The sequence below is a fragment of the Pinus tabuliformis genome, chromosome 1_2 (genome assembly GCF_031772625.1).
Source record: "Pinus tabuliformis cultivar Carrire ecotype Pingquan chromosome 1_2, CPIR1, whole genome shotgun sequence".
Taxonomy (NCBI): domain Eukaryota; kingdom Viridiplantae; phylum Streptophyta; class Pinopsida; order Pinales; family Pinaceae; genus Pinus; species Pinus tabuliformis.
The window spans coordinates 1,154,570,069-1,154,597,123 of record NC_142298.1 but is presented as its reverse complement, the minus strand read 5'-3'; the positions used below and the strand labels follow the sequence as shown (position 1 = coordinate 1,154,597,123).

Below are 27,055 nucleotides of genomic sequence, written 5' to 3'. Positions count from 1 at the left end.
TCAGTGCTAAGCGCTGCTCTGCCTCTGTCAACGGACTGACATGCCCAGAGATGCGATGTCATAATTTCTGCCTGAACGTCTGCAGTCTCCTGAGCGCTGCCTCTGTCCATATCTGTGCCCTCTGGCCTGAATACGCTGACTCTGTCATGCGTTTCATTCTCTGCCAGTTTCTACCTCTGTCCTGCGTGTCAGTAGGTTTCTGCGCATCCGTTTTTTACTCTCTGTCATTGGCGTTGTGAAAGAGCACCCCATATTCCAGTTTTCTGATATCCTCACCAATACTCTTACCACCGATACATGCATGAGCTTGAACGTTTTGTGCCAGCACGAAATTCAGCTTGAGTGATGCACCCGATTGAAGGTCCGGCGATTGTCTGCTATCCCGACGGACATTCTCAAAAGTTTCCAACCAGTTTCCTAATCTCTGTCATTGTATAGATAACGATCATGTTTGTAATCTTCAATCGTTATTGTGTCCTGAATCTCAGCAATTTCATCAACAATAGCCTCCTCAATAGACCACTTACGCACAACAGTGTCAATTTCATCCCAAGCATTCCCGGTTGCAACCTGATCCCAGGAGAGCCACAAATCAGCGTATCTCTTTAGCGTCTTGCTATCTCCAAGAACAACAGTCCGGATATTATTATTTCTAGCCTTATTTAACATCTCAGAGAAATCAGAGTCATCCGAAATAATACACAGACAATCAATTCCTCTGGTCATAGAATGCTGAATTTGGCTTTTCAATGCTGCATCTGCTGCCTGTGGTTTGTCCTCTACTGTTTTTACATACACACCAGCCCTTCTTAGCTCAGAAGCAAGCCCATACCCTACTTTCGGAAAAAGTAGATTTTGCGCTGCATTCTTATATTTCTCGTCTTTTTCTCTATATTGTTCTCTAAATTTGGCCTTTCGCTTGCCTCTCGCTTGGCCTTTCGCTTGCACAGAGATTTCGTCTTAATCGCCTGTCACTGTGCAGCCGTATGCTGGTATAGTGATGTGCCTGAGGTGACCAGACGGATAGCTGTGGTAAAATCCGTGAATGCTGAGAGTGGATTCAAGACGAGCATTTGTGATACATCAATCTGATGCGTGGAAGCGTTGACGGAATATAGTGTTGTGCCTGAGTGACTTGTAGCTTCATAAATCCACGTGATATTCAAAGTGTTGAAGCGTTGATGCGTTCCTCTGATGCGTTTCTGGCTCAATACTTATTGGTAGTGCTGGTGATCGAGGCGGAATCGTTGACAATTTTCCGCTATTCAGTGAGGGATCAATACTTATTGATTCCACGTCGGGAAATAACGCAGAGAAAGACTTGCCAGCAAACAATCCAAGCGCTTGTGGGTTTGAAGTAATTGATGAAGCAAAGTCGATGTTGCAAACATCGATTCTTTCACTACAAGAGATAGTGTCCACCAAGGGGTGATTAATAGTTAATACTTTTATTGTTAATATTCAACTTGATAACTCTCTTTCTATCTACAAATTATGTTAGAATATTAAGCACGCAGTCCGTGACTGTTCACGATGTCAATAATCCCTGTTCATATGATGGCGAGCTCATTATTAGTCGGTGAGGTAGTTAATAGTCAGTAAGAGTCATTGGAACTCATCGTTGATTATCTCGCTCATGGATTTATAAATAATGGCGATGGGTAATGCAATAATAAAGCTCCCTTTGTGAGTTTTAACATGGCTATTCTCGTGGCAGAGACAAGCTGTCGATTAGGTTTCGGAGGCGTATCAATATTGCAAGGCTATTTCAAGATTCACTGTAACTGTTTTTTAACATAATAAGTTGTGGAAAACCACCATAGTTGTTCATGCTGTTGTGCTGCAGAGAGAGGAAATGGGTTACATGATGGTATTGTTCTGTCAGGATTGAAGGTTTTGTGTAACTGTGTGTTGAGGCTGCCTGTCATCACATAGAGGTTCAATTTGGGGTCTATTGTTGACTGCATAAGGTCTGGAGTTGTTGCTGGTAATGTTGGAAGATCTGTGTCCCTTATTTGAGTTCCCTTCAGCTGATTGCACTCTCTATTAATTGCTGGTTGAACAAGCTGCAAAAAAATCGATGAATGCATCTAGTGGCTTCCTCCATATCACATGATTGAATTAATGTTGGATTAAGGACAGATTGGTGAAGGTTTTGTGGCTATAATAATCTTGTATATTGATGCCATGAAAAGGCATGGGTTTCTCAAGAACAGAAATGCCACATATATATTGATGATGTCTAGTTACATATATATATATTGATGATGTCTAGTTACAGTAATTAAGAAATAATCAGGTTGTATTGGTACAGCAAGTTTTCAAGGTTTCACAGTTGCATTTCCTTGTCACTTTGTTCTTGTAGTAGTACACTATAACTCTGTCACTGGAACAATCACTTCACCTTTGATACAGTGTTTTAGCATTCAAGTGCAGTGATATCAAAATACTCATATATTGTACTGATCATTTCAGTGATATCATCACAGCATCAAATTTAAGGTCTTCAACAGTAACGTAGCTTCATCATCTTATTTTTTATATGGATTGTAATTGGTGCTTGTTGGTCGCACACTGATCATTTGTTGCACGAGATATTGCTAGTGGGTGTTACCTTTCTGCATTGAGTAGTGGTTGTGATCAGTGTTTAAGGTGTAATTATGACATTAAAGAAAAAATGGCCAGAATCAGTGAAGTATTAGAGTTCCTCAAAACTCTTATACAATCTACTGTTGATGACACATTACAAATCAGCAAAAGATCTCTCTCAGAAATTCAGATATGCTTATATAATGCACAGGAAAAGATTGATTTTTTACAGCTTGAATCACAGCTACAACAAGAAGAGCTACATCAAAATAGACACCATTCTGAACCTGTTTTTGTTCAGAACATTGAGACAACCACCCATCAGCAGCATGTTAATAATGTTACAGTTCATTCAAATAAAGCAGCAGTTGTATATGCAGATGCAGAAACTCAGTCTGCACTTCCCAAGCCCATCATCAGACCTTGGGAACAACTTGTCCACAATAAGCACAGAACTGGTCTTGGATATGACAAGGACTTGTCCTTTCATATTCCAGACTATGCCAAGCCCATTCAGTTTCAGAGCACTGGATTCATTTATGACAGTTCAGCTGCTCCTCATGACAGTGCAGCTTCAGCTGTTCCAGACTCTGCCCCTCTTCTACAGCAACAACAACAACAACAACAAAAACAACAGATCGTGAAATGCCAACACTGTGATCGAGTTGGCCATCTGAAAGATCACTGTTTTGATCTTCATCCATGTGAGCACTGTCATAAAACCAGCCATTCTTCACACAGATGCTTCAGAAATAAACGTCCTGCAAGAACAAAGATTCATCTTGGATGGATCGCTTCTTGGCAATGGGCATCAACAGCCAAGAAGATATTCCAAACACATGTCAGAACTTGTTCCAGAGTATTAAACAGTCTTGCAGTTGAGTTTTCTCCATCTTCTCACCTTGTACATGACAGGGGGGGAAATGATGGTCATCTACAAGCTTCAAAGCCACATCAAGCGAGCCTGAGCCACAACCTGCCACACCAGTTTCAGAGTTGTAGCCAGAGACAAGATGCCTGAACATGCCTTCAGTTGGCAATCTGGGACACTTCCTCTAGCAGAAGACTCCAGCTTCTTGCCAGTTTTGGAAGAATTCCAGGAATTGCAGAGTTGGTGGTCATCCTTAAACCATCACAGATTAAGAACACTTCCTCTAGCAGAAGACTCCAGCTTCTTGCCAGCTTTGGAAGAGTTCCAGGAATTGCATTAAGCATTCCAGAGTTGTTGGTTATCCTTAAACCATCACAGGTTGAGACTTCCCTTTTCAGGTTGAAGTTTTACCTTTTATGCGGGGTGAGACCTCCCTTTTATGGTTGAAGGTTTCCCTCTTTGAAACAATAGGATCACTTACTCTAGCTGAAAACTTCAGTTTCTTGCCAGTTTTGGAAGAGTTCCGGGAACTGCACTAAGCGTTCCAGTGTTGGTGGTCATCCTTAAACCACCGCCCTTTATACCAACATTTCATAGAGCACATTCAGCCTAGTGCTGCCATGCATTTTTTTGCACATTTTGTATTACAGCTCTCTTCTTGGACTCATACATAACCCTTCGGATTAAGGGGGGGAATGTTGGACACCTAATCCTAAAGGGTTAGTGTGGAATTCGAATGGACAAAAGCAGTCCAAGAGACCTTGGGATCTGAATCCCAAGAGTCACGTATTGTACTATAAATGTGTATCTTATGTTAATAAAAATTGTATTGAACGATTTATCTTTCCTATTGTCTTGCTATCCATGTGTGTTTAACACTTGGGATGAACAAATTCTTTGAGTTGCATGATTAGATGGATAACATGAAGGCTAGAGTAGCTATCTTTAGCTTGAAAGGTAAAACAAACATTTGGTGGGAAGATGTGAAGCGAGTCAGAGACATCAAGACAAATGATTTGAGTTGGCGGGAGTTCAAGAGACTTTTCAGGAAGAAGTACTTGCTAGAAAGGTACGATGAAAGTAAGGCCAATGAATTCTATAAGCTAAAGATGGGATAAATGACAGATGAAGAGTACACAACCAAGTTTCTGGAGCTATTAAGCTATGCACGTATCTTATTAATGAGAAGGCTATAGTTCAGAGATTTGTCAGTGCTTTGCGATTAGAATTTAGAGATCAGATTGAGTATGATGAGCCTCAGTAACTTGAGGAAGTCATTGGGAAATTTAAGCATTGATATGAACAACCAAAGCGTAAGAATGAATCTTAGCATGGATGGAGAGGAAAGAATAAAGGTAAAGGTAAATGGTACCCTAAGAGTACAAGGCCTTCACATGCTGATTAGAAAGAGAATGTGACACCACAAAATAAGTTTAATGCGGTTAGACAGGGACATGGGTAACATCAGTAGCAACAACATAGAGGTGAGGGCACTGGTTAGTTGGAGTGTTGGACATGTGGTAAGGAGCACCTTAAGAGAGATTTCCCACAAAATCAGGGTGGTAGGCCTCAAATATACATTGCACATGAGGCACAAACCATTGGGGATGTTGGTCAGTGTGTTCCACACATCTATGCAGCAGTGGACAACAGGAAAGAAAAATACTAGGCATCTATCATTGAGATGGAAGATAGGATTTGTGATCAATTTATTTCTATTTTGATTGACCTTGGATCTAATTATAGCTATGTTAGTCCTTACTTGGTGGATATGTGTGGTTTGAGTAAGGAATTGCATGTAGAGTCCTGGTTAGTGTAGTTTAATATAGGTACAAAGAAGCGAGTTCACCATTGGGTAAGAGCTTGCGCATTTGATTTGAATGGTATGCCTACCGCAACACATTTGAATGTATTACCATTGGGTTCATACAATATGTTGTTGGGCATGGACTCGTTGTATCTTCATAGAACCAAGGTAGACTACTATGACAAAGCTATTGAGTGTGTTGATGACAATGGAGAATCAAGAGTCTTACAGGGTAAGAAGAAGGCCACATCAGTTAGGATGGTGACAACTATGCAAGCGAGGCGTAGCCGCAGGAAAAGGTGTATGTTATTTGCAGTACACATTTCTAGTGATAAATGTAAGGAAGTTGAGGATGCATATGTGTTGAGAAGATACCCAGTTTTGCATTAGTTTCAGGATATATTTCCTGAATACATTACAGAGTTTCCATCTCACAGGAAGGTAGACTTTTCTATTGAGTTAGTGCCAGGGGAAACTCGAACATCAAAAGCAACTTACAGGATGAGAACACATGATTTAGTTGAGTTAAAGCTACAGTTAAAGGAAATGTTGGACAAGGGATGCATTAGGCCAAGTGTATCACCTTGGGGCGCACCGGTCTTGTTTGTAAGGAAGAAAGATGGTACTCTCAGATTGTGCATTGACTACAGGCACTTGAACAATGTGACTATCAAGAACATGTACCCTTTTCCAGGGATTGATGAATTGTTCGATAGCTGAAGGGAGAAACCGTATTCTCAAAGATTGAATTGAGATCAAGATACCATTAGGTACGCATCAATGAAGAGGACATTTACAAGATTGTTTTCAGGACTAGGTATGGGCATTATGAGTTTGTTGTTGTTCCATTTGGCTTAACTAATGCTCCAGCTACATTCTTGTGTTTGATGAATCGCGTGTTGCGTCCATATTTGGATAAGTTTGTTATTGTGTTCATTGATGATATACTAGTATATTCTAAAAATGAGGAAGAGCATGCGAAGCATTTAGCAGTAGTGTTGAGGTTGTTGAGGGACCATCAATTGTATGCTAAGCTCAACAAGTGTAGTTTCTTTCATACTGACGTACATGATCCAGATTTAAACAGGAATGCAAAAAATTACAGATATAACCATACATATAGAGATGCAACAGAAATAATACTTCATTTCATTACTGTAAAATATTGAAATATGCTTACAAACAAAAATGGAAATAAACTAGTTAGGGCAATGGTAGCTTATCTCTGAGAAGAGATGTGGCAGCTACATGCCTTTGAACTGTGTTACAGTGAGGCTCGAAGGCATATTTACTGTTGAGAAATAATGGAAAACCCTAAACATCCAAAAACCTAACCCTAGAAGATGAAACACCAAACTGTGGGCCTCGTTTGGGTAAATTGGTACATCAACTTCCTGAGGTCGTAACTTTGGCATATGATCTCTGTTTGACACGCACAATATCTCGTTAGAAAGATCTATCTGAGAAATTCAACTTTAGGAAGAGAAACATCGGTCCATGAACCCCTATTGCTCCCAGTTTTTCCAAAAAACATCGTTTAGGGCCTCAAAATGGCTTCGGAAGTTCAGGACCTAAAAAATGGCTAAAAATAGTAAACTGTGCTACAATTAAGGAAACTGAAAAGCTGAAAGAAACAATGGTGGGAGTCCAAGTGGACTTGGCAGGTGGCCACCAATATCCACTTGGATCATTCCTCCCCCCTTAGGAAGCAATGGCCCCCATTGCATTGAGTTCCTTCATGAGATGAGGAAACTTCTGCTGAACTTGGTCCCTCGTGAGCCACTTGCCTTGGTGAAGGAGTTGGCCTACTTTGACAACTCGATACAGTTGGATATTCTACTAGCGAGTGTGCTTGATCTATGTGGCCATGATCCGATTAGTTGTAGCTTGTTCCATGCAATCTGGATTTAACTCTGTGGGTGTGAGCTGTTCTGCAATGTCGGATGTGTCTAGTAATGGTGGAAAGTATGGATGAAGGCGATCCACATTGAACACTGGGTGTAGGCCAAGGAATTGGGTAATTCTAAGCTCAAATGAATTATCTTCCACAACCTTTGTAATGGTGTAAGGACCATATCAAAGTGGTCTGAGTTTCCGATAGGCTCCAGTAAGGTGTTCCTTTTGCAAATTCAACTAGACTTTGTCACCCACCTGAAACTTGTGTGGCACCCGATGTTGATCATGTCGCTGCTTGTACTTGGCATTTGATTTATCTAGAATGTCATGGACCTACTAGAGAATATGTTGGATGTGCTCAATGAAGCTATTTGCCTTATCTGTTTCGGACTGGACATGAGTTGAATCTGCGTGAGTAGCTGCAAATGGCATGGCCACATCAATGGGACATAGTGGCTGGAATCCCAAGCCCACCTGAAAAGGGTTGTGGCCAGTCGAGCTGTGGAGAGCTCGGTTGTAGTTGTGCTGAAGATAGGGGAGGCTCTCATCCCATGTGCGTGGATGCTTTGAGTTGTACATGCGCAAAATGTGTACGATCATCCTGTTGACAACCTCTGTCTGGCCATCAGTTTAAGGATGGAAGGCTATCGACTTAGTGAGTTTGGTGTCTAGCATCGACCATAGATTGGACCAAAATGTACTGAGGAACTTGCTATCCTGATCTGAGACGATAGACTGTGGGATACCAAAGTGTACCCACACTCGTTCAAAGAAGAGTTTAGCAGTGGCTTCTACTGTGATATTCTTCTTGTAGGCCGCCATAATGGCCATCTTCGAGAACCTGTCGATGACCACAAAAACACAGTCGTTTCCATTCTTAGTAGAAGGAAGGCTCGACATGTAATCCATGGAGATGGATTCCCAATGTCGACTAGGGGTAGGAAACAGGGTATAGAGGCCTTGCTTCGTCAGTTTGGCAATGGTGCAGGCAGTGCATGATCTGATGTACTTCCCGACATCCTATCGAAGATTCGACCAATAGAAATACTTTTGTAGTACTGCCACTATTTTCTCGACCCCAAAATGCCCAACAACTCAACTATAGTGTGCTTCCCAAATCATCTTGGCACACTCGCTTGAAGGAACATAAAGGTGACCCAGGTGGCATAACAGGGCATCTTGGAGGTAAAAATCTGGAACATGTTGACCCTCCAAGAGTGTCTGGTATGTGTGGCCAAATTCTAGGTTGATTTTGTAGAGAAGTGGCCAATCATAAGTCTCGTGCCCACAAGAGTTGAGCATGGTGGTTAACGCCATGATCGGTGGCCGACTGAGGCAATCTGCAACATTATTGGTGCTTCCCTTCTTATACTTGATATTCAAATGGAACTGTTGTAGGTATGTGGACCACTTCTGATGGCGATCATTCTACAATTTCCCTTGGGTCTGTATGAACTGTAGGGGTCGGTGATCTGTGTGGATGACCGTTTCCTTCGGTGGTCTGTGTGAATGACCGTTTCCTTCCCCAAAATGTAATGCTTCCATTGTCGATAGGCCTGCATAATGGAATACATCTCTTTGTCATAAGTGGGATACTTCCGGACTGTGTCTGAAATTTTCTCATTGTGATATGCCACTGGATGCCCGTGTTGAGTAAGGACTGCTCCAATAGCATAGTAAGAGGCATTGGTCTCGACCTCAAATGGTTGTTACAAGTCTGGTAATGTGAGCATTGGTGCTGAGTAGAGGCGATCTTTCAACTCTGTGAATGCCCTATGTTGAGTTTCAGACCAAAATAATTTTTCTTTTGCTCCTCCCTTGGTGACTTGACTCAAGGGCCAAGTGATATGAGAAAATCCCAACATGAACCTGCCGTAGAAGTTGGCAAGACCTAGAAATTTGTAGAGCTCTGTTAGAGTGGTTGGAGATGGCCAATCCTGAATGACTTGGATCTTGGTTGTATCCACATTCACCGCTCGTTCATCAATAATGTATCCCAGATACTAAACCTGGGTCATGCTAAAAGTGCATTTCTCCAAATTGGCACATAAATTGTGTTGCCGCAGTGTCTGGAGAACTTGTCAGATGTGGTGGAGGTGCTCTTCCCAACTCTGGCTGAAGATCAGGATGCCATACAAGTATACCACTACAAGTGAGTTGGTGAATTTAAACAATATATCATCCATTAGCCTCATGAAGGTTGCAGGAGCATTAGTTAATCGAAAGGCATAACCAACCATTCGAAAAGGCCCTCGTTGGATTTAAAGGCAATCTTCCACACATCGGAGGGTTTGATTGGTACCTGGTGATATCCTAACTTCAAATCGATATTGCTGAAATATTTTCCCCCCTTCAGTTGGTCTAGGAGGTCATCAATCCATGGGATCGGGTACCTATTATGGACAGTGATCTTGTTCAGCGCCCGATAGTCAATATAAAGTCTCCAAGTCCCATCCTTCTTCTGTACCAACACGATCGGGCTCCCACAAGGCGATGAACTCGGACGGATGTGACCTTTCTACGGCAACTCCTGAATCTACCTCTTGATTTCATCGTTCTCCAAAACGGAGTGCCGATAGATTGGTCCATTGGGCAGCGACACACCTCGGGTCAGATCGATGGGGTGCTTGACCTGACAGTGCAGAGGAACCCCTGTGGGGGAGGTGAAGATGTCGTCGTACTCCTCCAAGACCTTTTCTATCTATAGTTGTCTACGAAGGGGCCCTGTCTAGAGGTCGTAGCAACCATCTTCTTCTTTTCTTGAGGGCGTATCATTAGGAAAAAAAATTTCTCGGTTTTTGAAATGAGCTTACTGCATTGTTTTGCAGTAACCAAAGAGATGGTGGTAGGCAGTGCTACCTCCTGTATCCTGTACAAATTATTTCCCAAAGTAAAAATAACAGCACGGGGCCTTAATTCATACACAACATGTCACTTCCAAAAGTATGGTTGTCCTAGTAATACATCACAAACATCAAGGTGAGAAACATTACACAATACCTCATCCGTGAAGGGCTTGATGTTGTATGGAAGGCGACACTCTGGCTGACGCAAAGATCCCTTCCTTGGTGAAGCCACTCGATGGTGTACGATTGTGGATGTGTTGTGGTCGGTAAGCCTACCCGCTTCACAACCTCTGCCGAAATTAGGTTCTTTTGGCTCCCGCTTTTTACAATGAACTGTAGTGGAGAGCCCTTTACCCACATCTGGGAGTGGAAGAGATGCACCTCCTCCTCTAGATCTTTGGGTTCCTCCTTCTGGATCTTTGTGGTGGCAATGGTGGCGTTGGGCTCTGCATCGATAATCTACTTCCCTTTATCATTCCCCTTGTTGGGTTCTGACTCAGAGTCACAACATGCATCTGATTCTGAAACCTTTAGCTCGGCCACCAGTGACTGCATGGCCTGAAACTCACTGGTGTTGTGAGTGGAGCTCTCATGGAAATCACACCACTTTCTCATGTCATTTTTCAGCTTCGCGACACTGTTCTTTGCTTGCAGCTTTGGTGAGTTGTCTTGGGACACCCCGCCTTGGCTTTGTGCTTTGTTCTGCAATTTGGGGCCACCTTTCCCTTGCTTCGGATTCACAGATCCAAAGTCTCGCTTCTTATGTTTAAACTTTTGCTCAATCTTGACGGCATATCGGTATGTCGTGCTGAGCGAGGAGACTTTCATGAATTCTATTTCTTCCTGGATATACCTATGCAGGAAACCATGATCTTTGAGTACCAAATGCTTCTCCGAATCCTTGATACCCAACTTTGTGCAAAGGCTATGGAAAATATTGGTAAACTCCGGCACGTCTTGGTCCCTTCCCTTTCGCAGCATGGTCCACCTTATGTATTGATCCTCATAGCTTTCGATAGGGTAGTACTGCTCCTTGATGGCAATCCGGAATGAATTCCAAGGGGGTGCAGCTAAAAATAGTGAGGCCATACCTTCATCCTTCTACTCGCAATAGGTTTCCCACCAGTCGTTGACGTGGGGGGAAGCTTTGAGAAGAGCGAAAGTAATCTTTTCCCGACCAGAAAAATCATGAATATAAAAATACCCTTCTAGCAGATTTAACAATTTATCTACTACGTCTGCATTTATTTGAACCTCAAATATGGGAATGTCAAAGTTAACTTGTACCTTAAAGGGTGTGGCGTTTCTAGCATAGCTGTTGGAAGTAGATGTGTCACCCCTAGGTAGCCGCTGAAGGATCTGGGAAAAGTTGTCCATCATCATGTTCCTTTGTCGCTCGAGGGCCTCTTCGAGCAAGATTTTGATAGGATGTCCTGCCCCCTCATCTTTCTTTTCATTCACCATGGGAGGCTGTCGGGATTTGCGAGGCTAGTCTTGCGAAGGTTCGACCAGTTCAATCCCTAACTCCTTATATCCCAACCTCATTGGGGACATGCAAAGAAAGATAGAGAAAGAGTAGACCACTCTGATACCACTGATCTGGATTTAAACATGAACGCAACAAATTATAGATATAATCATACATATAGAGATGCAATAGAAATAATACTTCATTTAATTACTGTAAGATATTGAAATATGCTTACGAATAGAAATGGAAATAAACTAGCTAGGGTGATGGTAGCTTATCTCTGAGAAGAGATGTGGTGGCTACATGCCTCTGAACTGTGTTACAATGAGGCTCGAAGTCCTATTTATTATTGAGAAACAATGGAAAACCCTAAACATCCAAAAACCTTACCCTAGAAGATGAAACACCAAACTATGGGACCCGTTTGGGTAAATTGGTACATCAACTCCCCGGGGTCGTAAATTTGGCATACGATCCCAGTTTTCCTAAAAAATGTCGTTTAGGGCCTCAAAACGGATTTGGAAGTTCAGGACCCAAAAAACTGCTAAAAATAGTAAACTGTGCTACAATTAAGGAAACTGAAAAGCTGAAAGAAACAATGGTGGGGGTTCAAGTGGACTTCGCGGGTGGCCACCAATATCCACTTGGATCAGTACACTACTTGGGACATGTTGTCTCTAGGGAAGGAATTACAGTAGATCCAAAGAAGATAAGAAGCATCATGAAATGGGTAGCTCCTAAGAGCGTGGATGAGGTGGGATCTTTCATGGGTTTACCCGAATATTATAGGAGGTTCATCAGGAACTTCTTGCAAATTGCTTATCCCATCACATCATTGCAAAGGAAAGGTAAAAATTCAAATGGGTAGAGGAGTGTGAGGCTAGCTTTGAGAAACTTAAGCAGTTGTTGACACATGCACCAATGCTATAGATTGCAGATCCGGACAAAGAGTTTGTGGTATGTACAAATGCTTGCAAGAGAGGGCTTAGTGGAGTCTTATGCAGGATGGTCTGGTGGTATGCTATGAGTCACAGAAACTAAATGAGCATGAGAAGAACTACCTGACACATGATTTGGAGTTAGCAGTGATCATACATGAATTGAAGATGTGGAGACATTAGCTTCTTGGCAGAGGGTTTGTACTGATGAGTGATCATATTGGGTTGAGGTATTTGTTTGACCAGCCAAATCTAAACACCAGGCATGCTAGATGGTTGGCCGCGATCATCGAGTTTGATTTCAAGATCAAGAACATAAAAGGTAAAGAGAATAGGGTGTAAGATTATCTCAGTAGGTGGGTACAAGTAAATCACTTAGAAACTATGAGCTCCTATGGGACAAACTTACAGGATAGGATTTTGCAGGTAGGTCAACATGATGTCAGGTATATGGAGATTTTGCACAGGTTGAAACAGGGTGCTGGTACATGTAAATCACTTAGCAACTATGAGCTCCTATGGGACAGACTTACAGGATAGGATTTTGTAGGCAGTTCAACAGGATGTCAAGTATATGGATATTTTACAGAGGTTGCAATAGGGTGTTGGTACAGGTACATGTGATATTAAATGTATAGGTACAAGTGTAGGTACATGTACATGTGATATTAAAGGTACAGGTGAAGGTATAGGTACATGTGATATTAAAGGTACAGGTACATGTAGTGGTATAGGTACAAGTGGTAGTACAGGTACAGGTATAGGCATAGGTGTACAAGTATATGCACAATAGTGAAGAAATTCTACTATTGGACGAATTTGAAGAGGGATGTAGTAGATTTTGTGGCGAGTTGTTTTGACTGACAATGAGTGAAAGCAGAGTGTAAACATCCAGGTGGACTGTGTTATATACCTAGGGGGGATAATATGGGGTACCAAGGGAGGTACCCAAGGTAATAATGTAATAATGGGATGGGCCATAGTAATAAATAAGGTGGTTAACCCATGTCATGTAAGGGACCACAAGTAGTTAATAATAATGTAATGGGCCCATGGTATTAGATGATGGTATGAGGGAACCATGGTAATGACCCATGGTATTGTATGTATGAGGCCTATATAGAGGCTAGAGACTCCACTTGGGAGAGAGTGAAGTATTATTGTATGAACGAGCATATGGCTTGTGGAGTGTTCTCCTTCCTTAAGGAGTGAATGTATGGTGTTGCCCTACCTTAAGGGTTTGATATCAATAGAGAACCATTTCATATTATTTCTGGGTTTCTTTGCATTATCTTATACTTTTATATCAGATCTATAATATTATTGGGTTAGATCTACAACAAGTGGTATCAAAGCTCTTTCTTGGGCAAACCGTGGAGAAATTTTTTTCATTTTTTGCAGGGATTTTTGGGTGGCGAATTTGTAGATCAGATCTGTACGTTTTGGTGCAAGATCTGCAACATCTAATTGCATATCAGTATTCCCGGTGAAAAAAATAGCTGATTTCAAAAAAAAAAATCGGTTGAATCGGAGTCCGGATGAAGGAGATATCGCTGATTTAAAAATCAGTAGGGTTGCAGACAATTTTCGGGGCAGCGAATTTGCGGCGCAGATCTAGACATCTTGGCACCAGATCTGCAAAATCTAATTGTAGATCTGGAATCTTTGTGAAAAAACACATGATTTCAAAAAAAAAATCAGTCGAATCGGAGTCCGGATGAGGGAGATATCGCTGAATTAAAATCAGCTCTTTTTGCAGAAATTTTGGGTGACGGCGGGAGAGTAGCAGCGCAGATCTGTAATTCCAGTGTCTGAATCAGGATTTCTATCACGTGGGCAGATGCAGAATGGTTGCTCCATTTCCAAAAACAGGTTATAATAGAGATTCTGAGCAATATTGACGAAACTGTGACAATTACAAATTTTCTCCAAGTAAGTGAATTTTTTCTTCATGGCGACTCTATATTTTACAGGAAAAGATGATGGTCCTACTATTGAAGAATGCATACAAAGATACAAGTCCACATATGGGACATTTTGGAAGTTTCAAATGCTGTCTAATATGAGAGGTGAGGCTCAAAAATGGAATTTATTACTTGACTACGAGAGGTTGAACAAAATTTCAGATGCAGAATTTGAAAAAGTCTTTTTGGACAAATGGTCTCGGGGTAGGAAAAAGGAGAATGAGACACATACAGGGTTAATTCCTACTGGTATATTCTTATTGCAGATTCATGGATTGATTCAGAAAGAGAAGATCATTGTTTCTATCAATCCTAGTTGTAAACATAATTTTATCAGTGTTAATTTGGCAAAAAAATTGCAAGTCCCAGCAAAACAAATTGAACATACACAGGTTGATGATAAGGATGTTCAAATTTATAAGAATTTGAAGCTTTCTATGGATAAGTATGTGTTTCATGGTGATTTTTATGCTTCAGATATGAATAACATGGATGTTGTTTTGGGATACCCTTGGATGGAATTAGTGGGTACTATCAATATTAATGTGCAAAAGAAATTCTTGAAGCTCTGGTATAAAAAGAAGAAAATTACATTACAGGATATTTCCATTAATAAACAGGTAGAGTCCAAGGAGGCTGAAGCAGAAGATGTTCCAGGGAATGACATATCAGATGATGAGCAGTTGATGGTCGACAATCAAACACAAACAGAGGCTGAAGACGAAAAGGTAATAGGTGTTGACACATCTGAGGAGGGCTTAGTGGTTGAAATCATATTGAAAAAGAAGACACCACAACAGGCACCACAACAGGGTGAAGTAAAGAAAAAGCCATCGTGGGTTAAAACTTCAACATATCATCACCCACATCACCCTGTAAGACAACCATCAAGATGGCAACCAATTAGCCACATGGAAAACAACCCCCGCACGACAGATCGAGAGGAGCGAAGATCCACCTACTACACATCCACACAGAAGAGCTACCACAGTCAACTTCCATCTCAAGCGAGCGACGCACCAGCGAGATCGAGGGTTCACCTTTCTCTTGGATGGCTAGATGCACGTGCATGGTACCAGTGGACTACTCTTTTGAGTAGATCTTACTATTTATGTTCTTCCCATGTTTCGGGGACGAAACATGCTTAGGGGGGTGGATTGTTATATACCTAGGGGGGATAATATGGGGTACCAAGGGAGGTACCCAAGGTAATAATGTAATAATGGGATGGACCATAGTAATAAATAAGGTGGTTAACCCATGTCATGTAAGGGACCACAAGTAGTTAATAATAATGTAATGGGCCCATGGTATTAGTTGATGGTATGAGGGAACCATGGTAATGACCCATGGTATTGTATGTATGAGGCCTATATAGAGGCTAGAGACTCCACTTGGGAGAGAGTGAAGTATTATTGTATGAACGAGCATATGGCTTGTGGAGTGTTCTCCTTCCTTAAGGAGTGAATGTATGGTGTTGCCCTACCTTAAGGGTTTGATATCAATAGAGAATCATTTCATATTATTTCTAGGTTTCTTTGCATTATCTTATACTTTTATAGGAGGTCATTTCCATGGATTTCATCACAAGGTTACCGAAGATAATGAAGCAACATGATTCCATCATGGTCATTGTGGAAAGATTAACAAAGGTTTCACACTTCATTCCAGTGAAGCCTACATTCTCAGCTAGCGATGCGGCACAAGGATTCATCAGAGATGTGGTTAGACTACATGGTGTTCCAAAGAAGATTGTGTGAGATAGGGACGCGAAGTTCACTTCCGAGTTTTGGAAGGATTTATTTGCAAGTTTGGGCACAAAGTTGGCCTTCAGTACAACTTGTCATCCGTAGACAAATGGACATATAGAGAGGGTCAACATGATATTAGAAGACATCTTGAGGATGCATGTGATGCATCAACAGAGGAAGTGGGAAGAGTATCTCCCTTTGGTAGAGTTCCCATACAACAATGGTTATCAGGAGTCATTGAGTATGAGTCCTTTTGAGGATTATATAGGTAGAGTTACAACGCTCCCATCAGTTGGAGTGATCTAGTTAGCAGGGTATTGATTGGACAAGATATGTTGGCAGACATGGAACAAGAAATATAGGTGATCAAGAAGAATCTAAAGGAAGAACATGATAGGAAGAAGACTTATGCATATAGGAACATGTTGTTCAAGGAGTTCCAGGTTGGGGAACATGTGTACTTTCACATCAAACCGAAAAAGAGCTCCTTGCGGATTGGATCATGTGCCAAGCTGACACCACAGTTTTGTGGACCCCTCAGTATCATTGAGAGGATTGGTTCAGTAGCTTATCGACTTGCACTGGCTCCGACAGTGAAAGTCCATGATGTTTTCCATGTATCTTTGCCTAAGAAGTATGATAAAGATGTTGATAGTGTGATTGACTGGTCTGTATGGCAGGTGGAACCAGATGGAGAATTTTAGCTAAAGCCTCAATGTCTATTACAAAAAAGGTGCTCATGCTCTAGAACTGAGCAATCAAACAAGTTAAAGTACAATGGAAGAACTTTGGGCCTAGTGAAGCTACATGGGAGATGAAGGATCAAATGTGGGTTATGTATCCTTCCTTGTTTTCTAGTTGAGGCAAAAAAGCTTCGATATGGTGGTTTGCTATATGATTTGATACGGTGGTTTGGTATATCTTTGATATGGTGTTTTGGTATATGCTATATGATGTTTTTGATATATATTTGGTAATGTTGCTATATGTATGCATGTATATGGATGTAATACCACCATGAGCTATGTTATAAAGCTCCACTATGCAATATGTTATCATATTGTCATGATGTTTTGATTTTGAGCAAGTCTTTCATTGTAAATAATGCAACGAGTTGTGTTATAAAACTCCAGGACAAGTATGTCTTCTTCCAGTAGGTTGCTGAGGTAAATGTGTGATTGAACACAAAGGACAGTGCCCCCCAAGGGTGAGGGTTTTGTAACATCCCTAGTGAAAATTCCATGTATTAAAATTTAAAAACAATAACCACAGTTGATGGGATACTTACCAAGATAAATGTTGGGTAGGACATCCTAGGGGGTGTTCATTTGGTTATTTATGGCTAAGGAAATTGGCAAGGGCAAAGGCTAAGGATTTGGAAAGGAAAAATGACATTTTTGACACAATTATTTATGAAAATAATGGAAATTAGGAGAAAAGGGAGGTGAAAGGTCACAAGTTGCATGTGAGGATGAGATTGAAGGAAAATAATGCAAAATAAAGAAAATAGAGGCCTCATTCATAAAAAGGCTTATGAGGATCAATTGGTAATCTTTTGTCAGTTGAGTTTTGGAGCTCTCCCATTATTCTCTCTTTCTGTCATACTCTTGGACACTTAGAGTTTTCTTGGAGAATTTTGGCATTGGAGCAAGAAAGGCAAAGAAGGCAAGAGGAAGCACAAATCAAGTAGGGAAAGGAAGGATCAAGCAGATACAACGAGCTTCATTATAGGTATCAACTTGCATGTGTATTTTCCTCACTATATTTGGCATGCATGGCATTGCATGTGGTTCTTTTCTATCATGGCATGGGTCTTTCCCGGTGTAACAACGTTTTCAGCCTAGCCTTGCCATTTCCGGATAGGCATGGTGTGATGGGGTTCTCATGCTTTGGTTGAGCTCAATTGCCAGATGGATTCAAACCTGAGTGAGGTGGATCTCCGAAATGATAGAACACATGGCCCAGTAACCCCTTAGTCGGACTATGGGTTGCAGTAAAGCTAGATTTTGTGTTGTCTCGGATGGCCTAGGAATCCTTGCCGGTGAATGGAAGGATATATGGTAAAGCCAAGAGGTGGTTTTCTCTCCGTTGTGCCTAGTAATCCCGGGTTTGGGATATGCTGTAAATCCTAGAGACTGGGTTTCAGTTTAGGGCCTAGTGATCCAGGTTGGATTGCGGTAAATCCTGAGAGACTAGGAAACATGAAAATTTCTCACTATGTAGGTGGATAAATCCAATGGCATCCATGCTTGTTTGGCCTAGTGATCGGGTGGAGATCACAGTAAAGCCTGTTATGATGTGTACATTGTGTTGGCCTAGTGATCCGAGATGGATTACGGTAAATCTTGGTTTCTGTTGATGAGGGTGAGGTGGTTTAGCCTCGGTCTGCTCTGGTTGGTTTTTTTGGTGTGAGTCCCACATTCATAATTGGAATATGGCATGGAGGTGAATGGATGAAGAGAAATTTGGCTTAGCCATTCTATGGTTGGGTGGAACATAGTAGTCCCATCTCCAATTGGTTTATTGCATTCATTAATGAGAAATTCATTCCCTTGATTTCCATGTGCAAATGTATTGATGTATATGTGGATTTTGATAGCTGATATTTTTATGTTAATTCTCTTCCTATTATGCTGGTTATATGTATATTTTATGACAACAACTATGTATGGCTCTTAGCATGTTTTTACTTGTAAATGAATGGATAGTGTATGTATGGTTTAATAGATGATAATGTAGTAAATGACATGAGGGAACAATGGTTCATAATGTCACTTAGATAAGTATGAGATCCTTACACTTACTTTTATTGTTTACACCTGTAGGTTACATGTTGATGACATGTTTGACGAAATGCTTGACATGGCTAGTAGCGGTCTTGTTATGGTCTTGTTCATCTTATTACTTTTGCATCATTGTTTCCTTGTATTTTTAATGATTTCAAGCTATCACTCCGTTTTGGGCAGTGGCCTAGGCTCGCGGCCTAAAAAGTGGCTTAAATATTGGGGTCGCTGGCACAAAACCTACAATTTTGGTCTCTGGTCACCAGTAGGCAAGCCTGTGAGAGCGAATTTAGGTTGTTGGTTGCTCCCTTGCCAATAACATGAGAGCGAATATGGCCTAAGAGATCCATAACTACATTGGGACATAGAGACAGACTGTCTGAGTAGCTGACATGCCTCTTGAGGGTTCTGTTGCTGATGTTGGATGACTGTGTGTGATGTTCCATCGATTCTAGTTCCTTAAGGTCACATAGGAGGTCGAATCCGATCATAGTAGCCTCTCGTCTCATGTTTACCCTGGTTAGCATGGTTACTTGGGTGGATGTGGGAGGAGGGTGTTACAAATAATGATGAACTTATCATGGAGGAACTTATTAGAATTGAAATAATCTCAAATCCCTAGGAAATTGGAGGGCGGGGAGTCACTTGGCACGAATCTAATTTTTTTAATTTTATTAAAAGTGATGGAACACTTTGTAAATAAAATTTGCTTATATATAAACAACAACCATGCAACGAACAAAGTCACACACATGTGGATAAAAGGAGATCATGGATGCGTTTTCCACTTTGAAGTGGAAAAAGGGAATTAATAGACTTCATAGCAATGGATTATTATTCAAATAGGTGAAAAATTATTCAAATCATTGTAATTTCCACCGACTAGTAAAACTTTTTAATCACTTCATGGAGAGGGGCCAAATAAAAACGTACGGTGTACTTTCCCACCCGTGGGGATTAGTAAAAGCCAAAAATAAATGAAAAAAAGGACTTTATTGATTCATTAGCAAATCCTTTCAAGCTTGACAACTTAATTTTGGATCATCGGGTTGAGTTAATAATAGAAGAGGAATGGTGGCTTAATATCTGAGCCATTGGATTGCACAATAATAAAAATACAATTTTTTTTTCACAGCTTTGTCTCTTAAAGGAGGAGAGAAAATACTATTTGGGATGTGGAGGATGAAGCGGGTAGGAATATTCCCTTTTTGAAGGACTTTCATAAGGAGGCGATATCTTATTTCGAGAAGTTTTATCATGCCAAGGATGGGGTGGACATCGATAATCAATTGAGGGTTATTCAGGCATATCAAAAAATGTTCACTGAGGGGGATAATGCAAATATTTGGCAGTTGATCACATTTGCTGAATTGGAATATGTTTTAAAGTCATTTGCTAGGGACTGTTAGTAATGACAACAATTAAAATAATTTTTGTAAATGTAATTAAAGCCTTGTTTTACTGTTCAGACAATTGCATAATGATAGGAAGTTTTGTAATGGTGTCTTTCTATTAAAATGTTGTAGCCTGAGAGGCATAGTATAATTTGGAGAGTCATTGTGGCCTTTATTAATAAATAATTCCAATCCCTTGTCCCGTGCAGGTTTCCTTGACACACTGTCAAGGTTTTACCACGTACAAATTATGTGTCTATGTGTATGCATTCAATTTCCTGATTTTGTGCATATTTTTTACTTATTGATTAATTATTTACGGGCTCAAAATAACAACAAGTGGTATCAGAGTGAATTGGATTCGATTGTGGGAGGTCTTCCTATCACGTGAGGAGATTTAGGGTTGTCGTTTTTTATTGGTTGCCAAAGGAACTTGTGAAGTCGCTTGCAGAAAAGCCCACCAATAGCCACCGAAAATACAGAGAAAAGAGGCCACCAAAAATGTAGATAGAAGAAATGAGCCAATAACCACTGAAATCAAAGCCATAAGGGTTGTCTACAAAGCCAATTTAAAGATCGATTTAGGGTAGAATCGAGGACACAATAGATTTTGGGTTTCGGTATTTTAAACTCATTTCAACTTTTCATTTCTTATTTTGATTTCCATACACTACTGTTATTCATGCAACCTGCATATGTATGCAAATTTAGTAAAGAAAAACAATGTATATCTAGTTAATTAACTTTTCATATATTTCATCATCTGTTCAACTTTAACCAGTGCATCATTATTTCTTTTTTTTGCTAAAGCAAGACTGTTTCCTTCTCTTTCAAAGGCTAAAAAATTACAAAACTATGTTACAAGTCCCAGCACAAAAGTCAATGGGAGCAGCCGTGATCACCAAACCTCAAAAATCAGGCCTCAGTTCCGCAAAACTCTGTGAACACACGGTTGGGGGGTGAAAACGGCAACTCAAAATGCCTACAAATTGAAAAAACCCACGGACATGAAAGGAAATTAAACCCAATTCAAGGGTTCTATCGGGTCCGTCCAGGGGGATAAATCCCGTGCAACTTTGACATCCGAAACCTAGGAGCCACCACAATGATCACGATAAGCTCGGAGGATAACACATCCAACTAGCTTGATGAATTGAGGCCATAGATCTTCACCCGCCGAATCTGACAGTTGAGGAGAATATCAGGCGGAGAAGAAGCTCGAGGATAACCCACCCGATATAGGTGGTTTTCTCTCTCCGCTCGCCGCCACGCGGTGATTGATGAATGGCACAGAGGAAAACCACTTGGGGTCTTGGGAGTGCCTGATAAACCATTAAACCGCTTGACCTCTGTTTTCTTTGAGAAAGGAAACCACTCTTTCTCCACCTCCTTCCGTCCATTAGAAAGCTTCCGTCGTGCCGATGCTGAGATCTTCTGCTTGATGAACCCTTGTCCGCCATTCACTTAATTTCCCAATTGTTGCATCTCCCTCATACTATGATAATGCTCATTGTCTACGCATGCAAGACTGTGGCATTCCTCTCACAAATTCCCTGTGGGTGTTAGCTCCCACTTGTAAATACTGTGATCATTTTTACAGAGCACCCCTTCATTTGCCAGCCGGTCCACTAATCTGTTGGCATTTCTGTGCACATGTACAAAACTTAGGGTTCTCAGGATTCTTAGATGTGATTGAATACGATGATAGACCTACAAAAGTCGCCAGTGGTTTGAGACTTTCTCTGGAGCAGAGCCATTTGCTATTTTTTTTATAGAGTTATTTGTTAATTCAGAATCAACTTCTATTATGGAGTTCGTCATATTGAGATCTCTCAAAATATCTAAGCACGACTCTATGGCCATTAGTTTCGCCATGTTGTTGGTAGTATTCCCTAAATGACTGTGGAAGATGACTATTATATTCCCCTTGTCATCTCTTATAGCTCCTCCATAACCCGCAACCCCAGGGTTTCCTTTCGAGGCTCCATCTATATTGAATTTCAAGTAGCCAGGGGGGGTTTCCAGTAATCTTGCCTCATTGTAGAGTGTGTCGCAATCTGGATTGTGCCCTGGGGGACCAGCTTCTGTAGGCCCAAAAGTAGAAGAATGCGAGCCTCCTGGTGTGATGGAGGATTCTCAGGAGGTTGCTTCTGAATGGTATTTATAGTTTCTTTGAGTTGCCTTAGGAGCTGAAATATTATGTTTTGGGTTGGGCTAGATTTATTATTGACAATTTTGTTATTGCGTTCTTTCCAGACATTCCAGATTAGAAAGCTTGGTATCAATGTCTAGGCTATGTTGACAGTCTCATTCTTAGAAAAAATTTTCCTCCAATAATTTAAGGTTTTGGAGATGTCGTTTTCATCCCTGTCAGTTTGTCTGAAGATAGAGGCAACCCAGTTCCATAAGGTTGAGGTGAAGGTACAGAGGCTGAGAAGGTGATCCCTCGTTTCTTCTTGGATACGACATAACTGGCATCTAGGTGGTCCTGCAAAACCTTTCTTTCTACGATTTTCCCAAGTCAGAAGCTTTTTGTGATGAACCATCCACATAAACAACTTGATTTTCATCGAGTGAGGGTGCTTCCATAGGTCCTTCCAAATTTTATCCAGTTTTGAAAAATTGAAACCAGTGGCAATTTCTTTGGCTTCTTTGAGGTTGAAGTTTCCCTCACTGCTTCTTCCCCATCTAAGTTGATCTGTGAAAGTAGAGATCAAAATTTTCCTCTTTTCCAGGATTGTAGCAAGAGCTTCAGCCTGGGTCTTCAGAGGAGTCTCTTCACTATAAACTGGTACTTTCCATGTTCTCCATTTGTCATTGTTCCTTGTCTTATCCCAAAAGTCACTGACCTTTTTTAGTCCTTTGTTGACAGTTTCCTCTTTGAGAATATCCAGTCCTTCTCTACTTAAGTTGGGTTCCTGCTGCCAGTTATCCTCCCAAAACCAGGCAAGGTTCCCATTTCCAATCTCCCAGAAGCTATGTTTCTGAACTAAAGCTCTGTTCTCCCAAGCATTGTTCCAAATATGGGAGCCTCAGATATGTCCTGTCATTCTGATCAGGTCCCATTCTTGCCATTCCTTTGCATATTTCTGTTTCCAGAGCTTGGCCCATGGGTTGCTTGATTCCTTTAGCCATCTCCACCAAATCTTGGCCCACAAAACGTTTTTGAGAGTTTCCGGGTCATGGAGACCTAGACCCCCATGAGGTTTGGGTTTGCAAAGTTTGTCCCAAGCTACCAGAGCCCATTTCTTTTTTTCCTCCCCTTTTCCCCAAAGAAAATCTCTTTGCATGTTCCTAATTTGTTGGGCTACTCCTCTAGGGACAGGAAGAGCTGAAAACATATATATTGGAATAGATTGCAGGACCGCCTTTGTGAGAACGAGCCTGCCAGCTAGATTTAAAGATCTACTTGTCCATTTGCTGATTTTGTCCTTCAGTTTATTAGTCAATGGCTCCCAAACTTCCTTGCTCAGAGGTTTGTTAGTGAGAGGTATTCCCAGATATTTGGAGGGGAGATGGTCTCTCTAAAAGCCGAGAATTCTGGAGAGGTTTCTCTGAATGGAAATATTTGTATTGAAAAAAAATACTTTAGATTTTGAGAGACTTACCTCTATACCAGCTACCAAAGAAAAATCTTGCAGAATTTGTTTGTAAGCTTTGGCTTCTTTGACCATTGGTATTCCCTGTAACATGGTGTCATCTACAAATTGCTGATGAGTCAGAGAATCTCTGTCATGGGTGAGCTTGAGGCGCTGGATTGTGCCTTCCCTTTTGGTAGAAGTGATCGCTTTGCCTAATCCTTCCATCATAAGGATAAAGAGAAAGGGAGAGAGTGGATCTCCTTGCCTAAGACCTCTCGAGGGCTGAAAGGATCTGGATGGAGAACCATTGAGAAGGATAGAAAAGCTAGCAGATGTTACCAAAGCCATAACCCATCTTATCCAATTCTGGTCAAAGCCATATGCTATTAGAACTTCTTTGATGTATAACCAACTTAGTTTGTCATAAGCTTTCGCTAGGTCTAGTTGAATGATCATCCTTGCTTGCTTATTATTCTTGAGAGAGTGCACTATTTCATGAGCTTGAATGATGTTATTGAGAATTTGCCTTCCTTCCACATATCCAGTTTGCTCCTCCGACATGAGAGTTGGAAGAAGGGGCTTGAGTCTGTTTGCAATAACTTTGGAGATGATTTTGTATATTACATTACAGAGGGCTATGGGTCTGAATCGATCTGGAGTCATTGCTTTATCCTGTTTAGGAATTAGGGCTATGAAGGAGGTATTTAGCGCTTTTAGGATTGTTTTTGAAATTCTTGAGTCCTCCACCACCTCTAGAATGTCCTGTTTGACTATTTCCCAGCTTGCCTTGAAGAAGTCAACGTTGAAACCATCCGGTCCAGGAGCTTTCCCATTGTGCATCTCATTTATTACTTCTTTTACCTCTTCTTCTGTCACTGGTCTGTTGAGATTATAATTATCTTCCCTGGTCACCAATTTTGGAATATGTTGCATAAATCTTTTAATAGCTAGCGATTTGTCTAAGATAGGCTCCTCTGCTATATTTTGAAAATGTTATACCAGAATGGATTCCATTTCTTTGTGTGTGCTTGGCTCTTTCCCTTGAGGATCTATGAGCTTTGTGATTCGATTATGAGCCTTATGTTCCATGGTTGATTTGTGAAAAAACCTTGTATTTCTTTCTCCTTCTTTAAGCCATTGCACTCTTGATTTCTACTTCCAGAAGATTTCTTCCTGCTGACATCTAGTGTCCCATTCCTGTTGGAGAGAGTCAGCTTGCAATTTCCTATCCTCAGTGAAGCCTTCCTTGATAAGAATTTGGTTAATTTTCTGTAGCTTTTGTTCCACTTCTCTTTTGGCTTTAAAAATATTGCCAAACTCACTTTTGTTCCAATCTTTGAGTTTGACCTTAATGTGTTTGAGTCTCTATTGCAGAATGAACATTTTCATGCCTTGAACAGGTAAATCTTCCTTCCACCACTTATCAATATTGGAGATGAAGTTAGGGTGAGTGAGCCAAACATTTTCGAACCTAAAAGGTCTATTCCTTGGAGTTCCAATAAAGGAAGTTTCTAGCTGAATCAGCTAGTGGTCCAACCCTCCAAAAGGAAGGATGAAAGCATTCAAGTTAGGTCTAGAGAGGAAGAGGTTCTCCGAGATGAGGAATCTATCTAGTTTTGAGGCAACTTGGGAAGCTCCTCCCCTCTTATTGTTCCATGTGAAGGTTCCATTTGCTGTTTCTAAGTCCACTAGCCTCAAGTTGATTAGGAAGTTCTGGAAGGCAATAGAGTCTCTTCCTATTACTCTAGTTCCTCCTTTTTTTTCGTAAGAGATTTGATCATGTTGAAATCTCCACCCAGAATCCAGGGCATTACTGGGTGTCTCTCCCTTAGCTCCTCAAGTGAGGTGAGAAGCTTGAGTTTGTCTTCAGATTTTTGAGGACCATAGACATTTGTAACCATATAGATTTCCTTGTCACCCAAAGGTTGGATAACCATTGAAAGGTAGTTCCTGGATGCTTCCGCATCCAGAATGCCAAATTTCTGAGGATTCCAAAGAGTAAGAATCCCACCTGTTGTGTTATTGCCTTTGACTTCTAGGTGCTCATATTTACTGAGCCATTTGTTATGTATCTCCCAGACTTTATCTATTGAACATTTTGTTTCTTGTATGAACACCATATCTAGGTTTTCTTCTTTTAATCTGTTGTTGAGATTCCTCTGTTTCCTTTTACTTCCTAGACCCCTGATATTCCAGGTTGTGAGCTTCATAATGATGGGTTTTTGAATGAGTAACTGGTGAGATATTTCATCTTACCTGAGTTGATCATGAGCTTTCCACACTCTGTTAGCAGCTCATTTTGTCTTTTTCTTCCTCTTTTCCTGCCTGGGTTTTTGGCCAAGTGTCCTGATATTTCCTCCATTGATTTGACCCCTCTATGGTCCTGGCTTTCATGGCTTCTTTTGATTCCTGAGGCTTTTGTCTGAGATCTCCAGAGGAAGAGCTGTTGTACTCTGTCAAACTCCTCTTGTGGTAGGGAGTCTATCCCTTTGTTGGTTCCCTGGTTTAAGAATTTTTCTAGATCAAGATTCTCCCTCTCAAGAATCTCATGTAGTTCTTGGTCCTCTGTCCCAACTTCACTTGGGGTCATCTCTTGGTCCCTGCTTAGTTCCATGTTGTTTGGTATGGTTTCCTGTTGTTCGTTGTTTTCCTGTATTATTTCCATGTTGTCCTCCTTTTCCTTCTCTATAGGATGGTTGTCTAGTGTAACGACCTTTCCAATGTTCCCCCCTTCTTCTTCTAAAATTTCAAAACTGTTGCGACTTGCTAGTTTGTTTTCACTTTGTTTTTTCTGGTACTTTCTTCCTCCTCCTTTCCCTCTACCTCCCATCTTGGTGAATCCTTTAGGATCTTTGCCTGTGTTGGTTCTCGGATTATCCTCCCTTTTGTTTTGTGGGCAGTCTCTAAAAAGGTGCCCATGTTCATGACATTTCCGACATCTAAAAGGGACATGTTCATAGTCCACCGCCTGTACCCATTCCTCATCATAAACTTCTATGACAACTTCATCTAGGAGTGCTCCCGATAGATCCATTTCCACACATATTCATGCAAAGGAGGTATATTTTCCTCGCAGAGTTGCCTCTGATACTTTTAGAAAATGTCCTAATTTATTTCCTATAGCTTTTAAGGATTCAAGCAGCCAATAATCTAGAGATAGGGAG

At 41.0% G+C, this 27,055-nt stretch overlaps 1 protein-coding gene across 1 annotated transcript in view; it reads right to left on the bottom strand.

Annotated features, from left to right (window-relative positions):
* Nucleotides 1-417: 417 nt before the first annotated feature.
* LOC149210322 (uncharacterized) overlaps nt 418-27,055 on the bottom strand; it is a 42,090-nt gene continuing 15,452 nt past the window's right edge. Inside the window, exon 2 of the mRNA XM_089398932.1 lies at nt 418-941. Coding sequence (XP_089255058.1) covers nt 418-941 — 524 coding nt within the window. The remainder of the gene's footprint in view (nt 942-27,055) is intronic.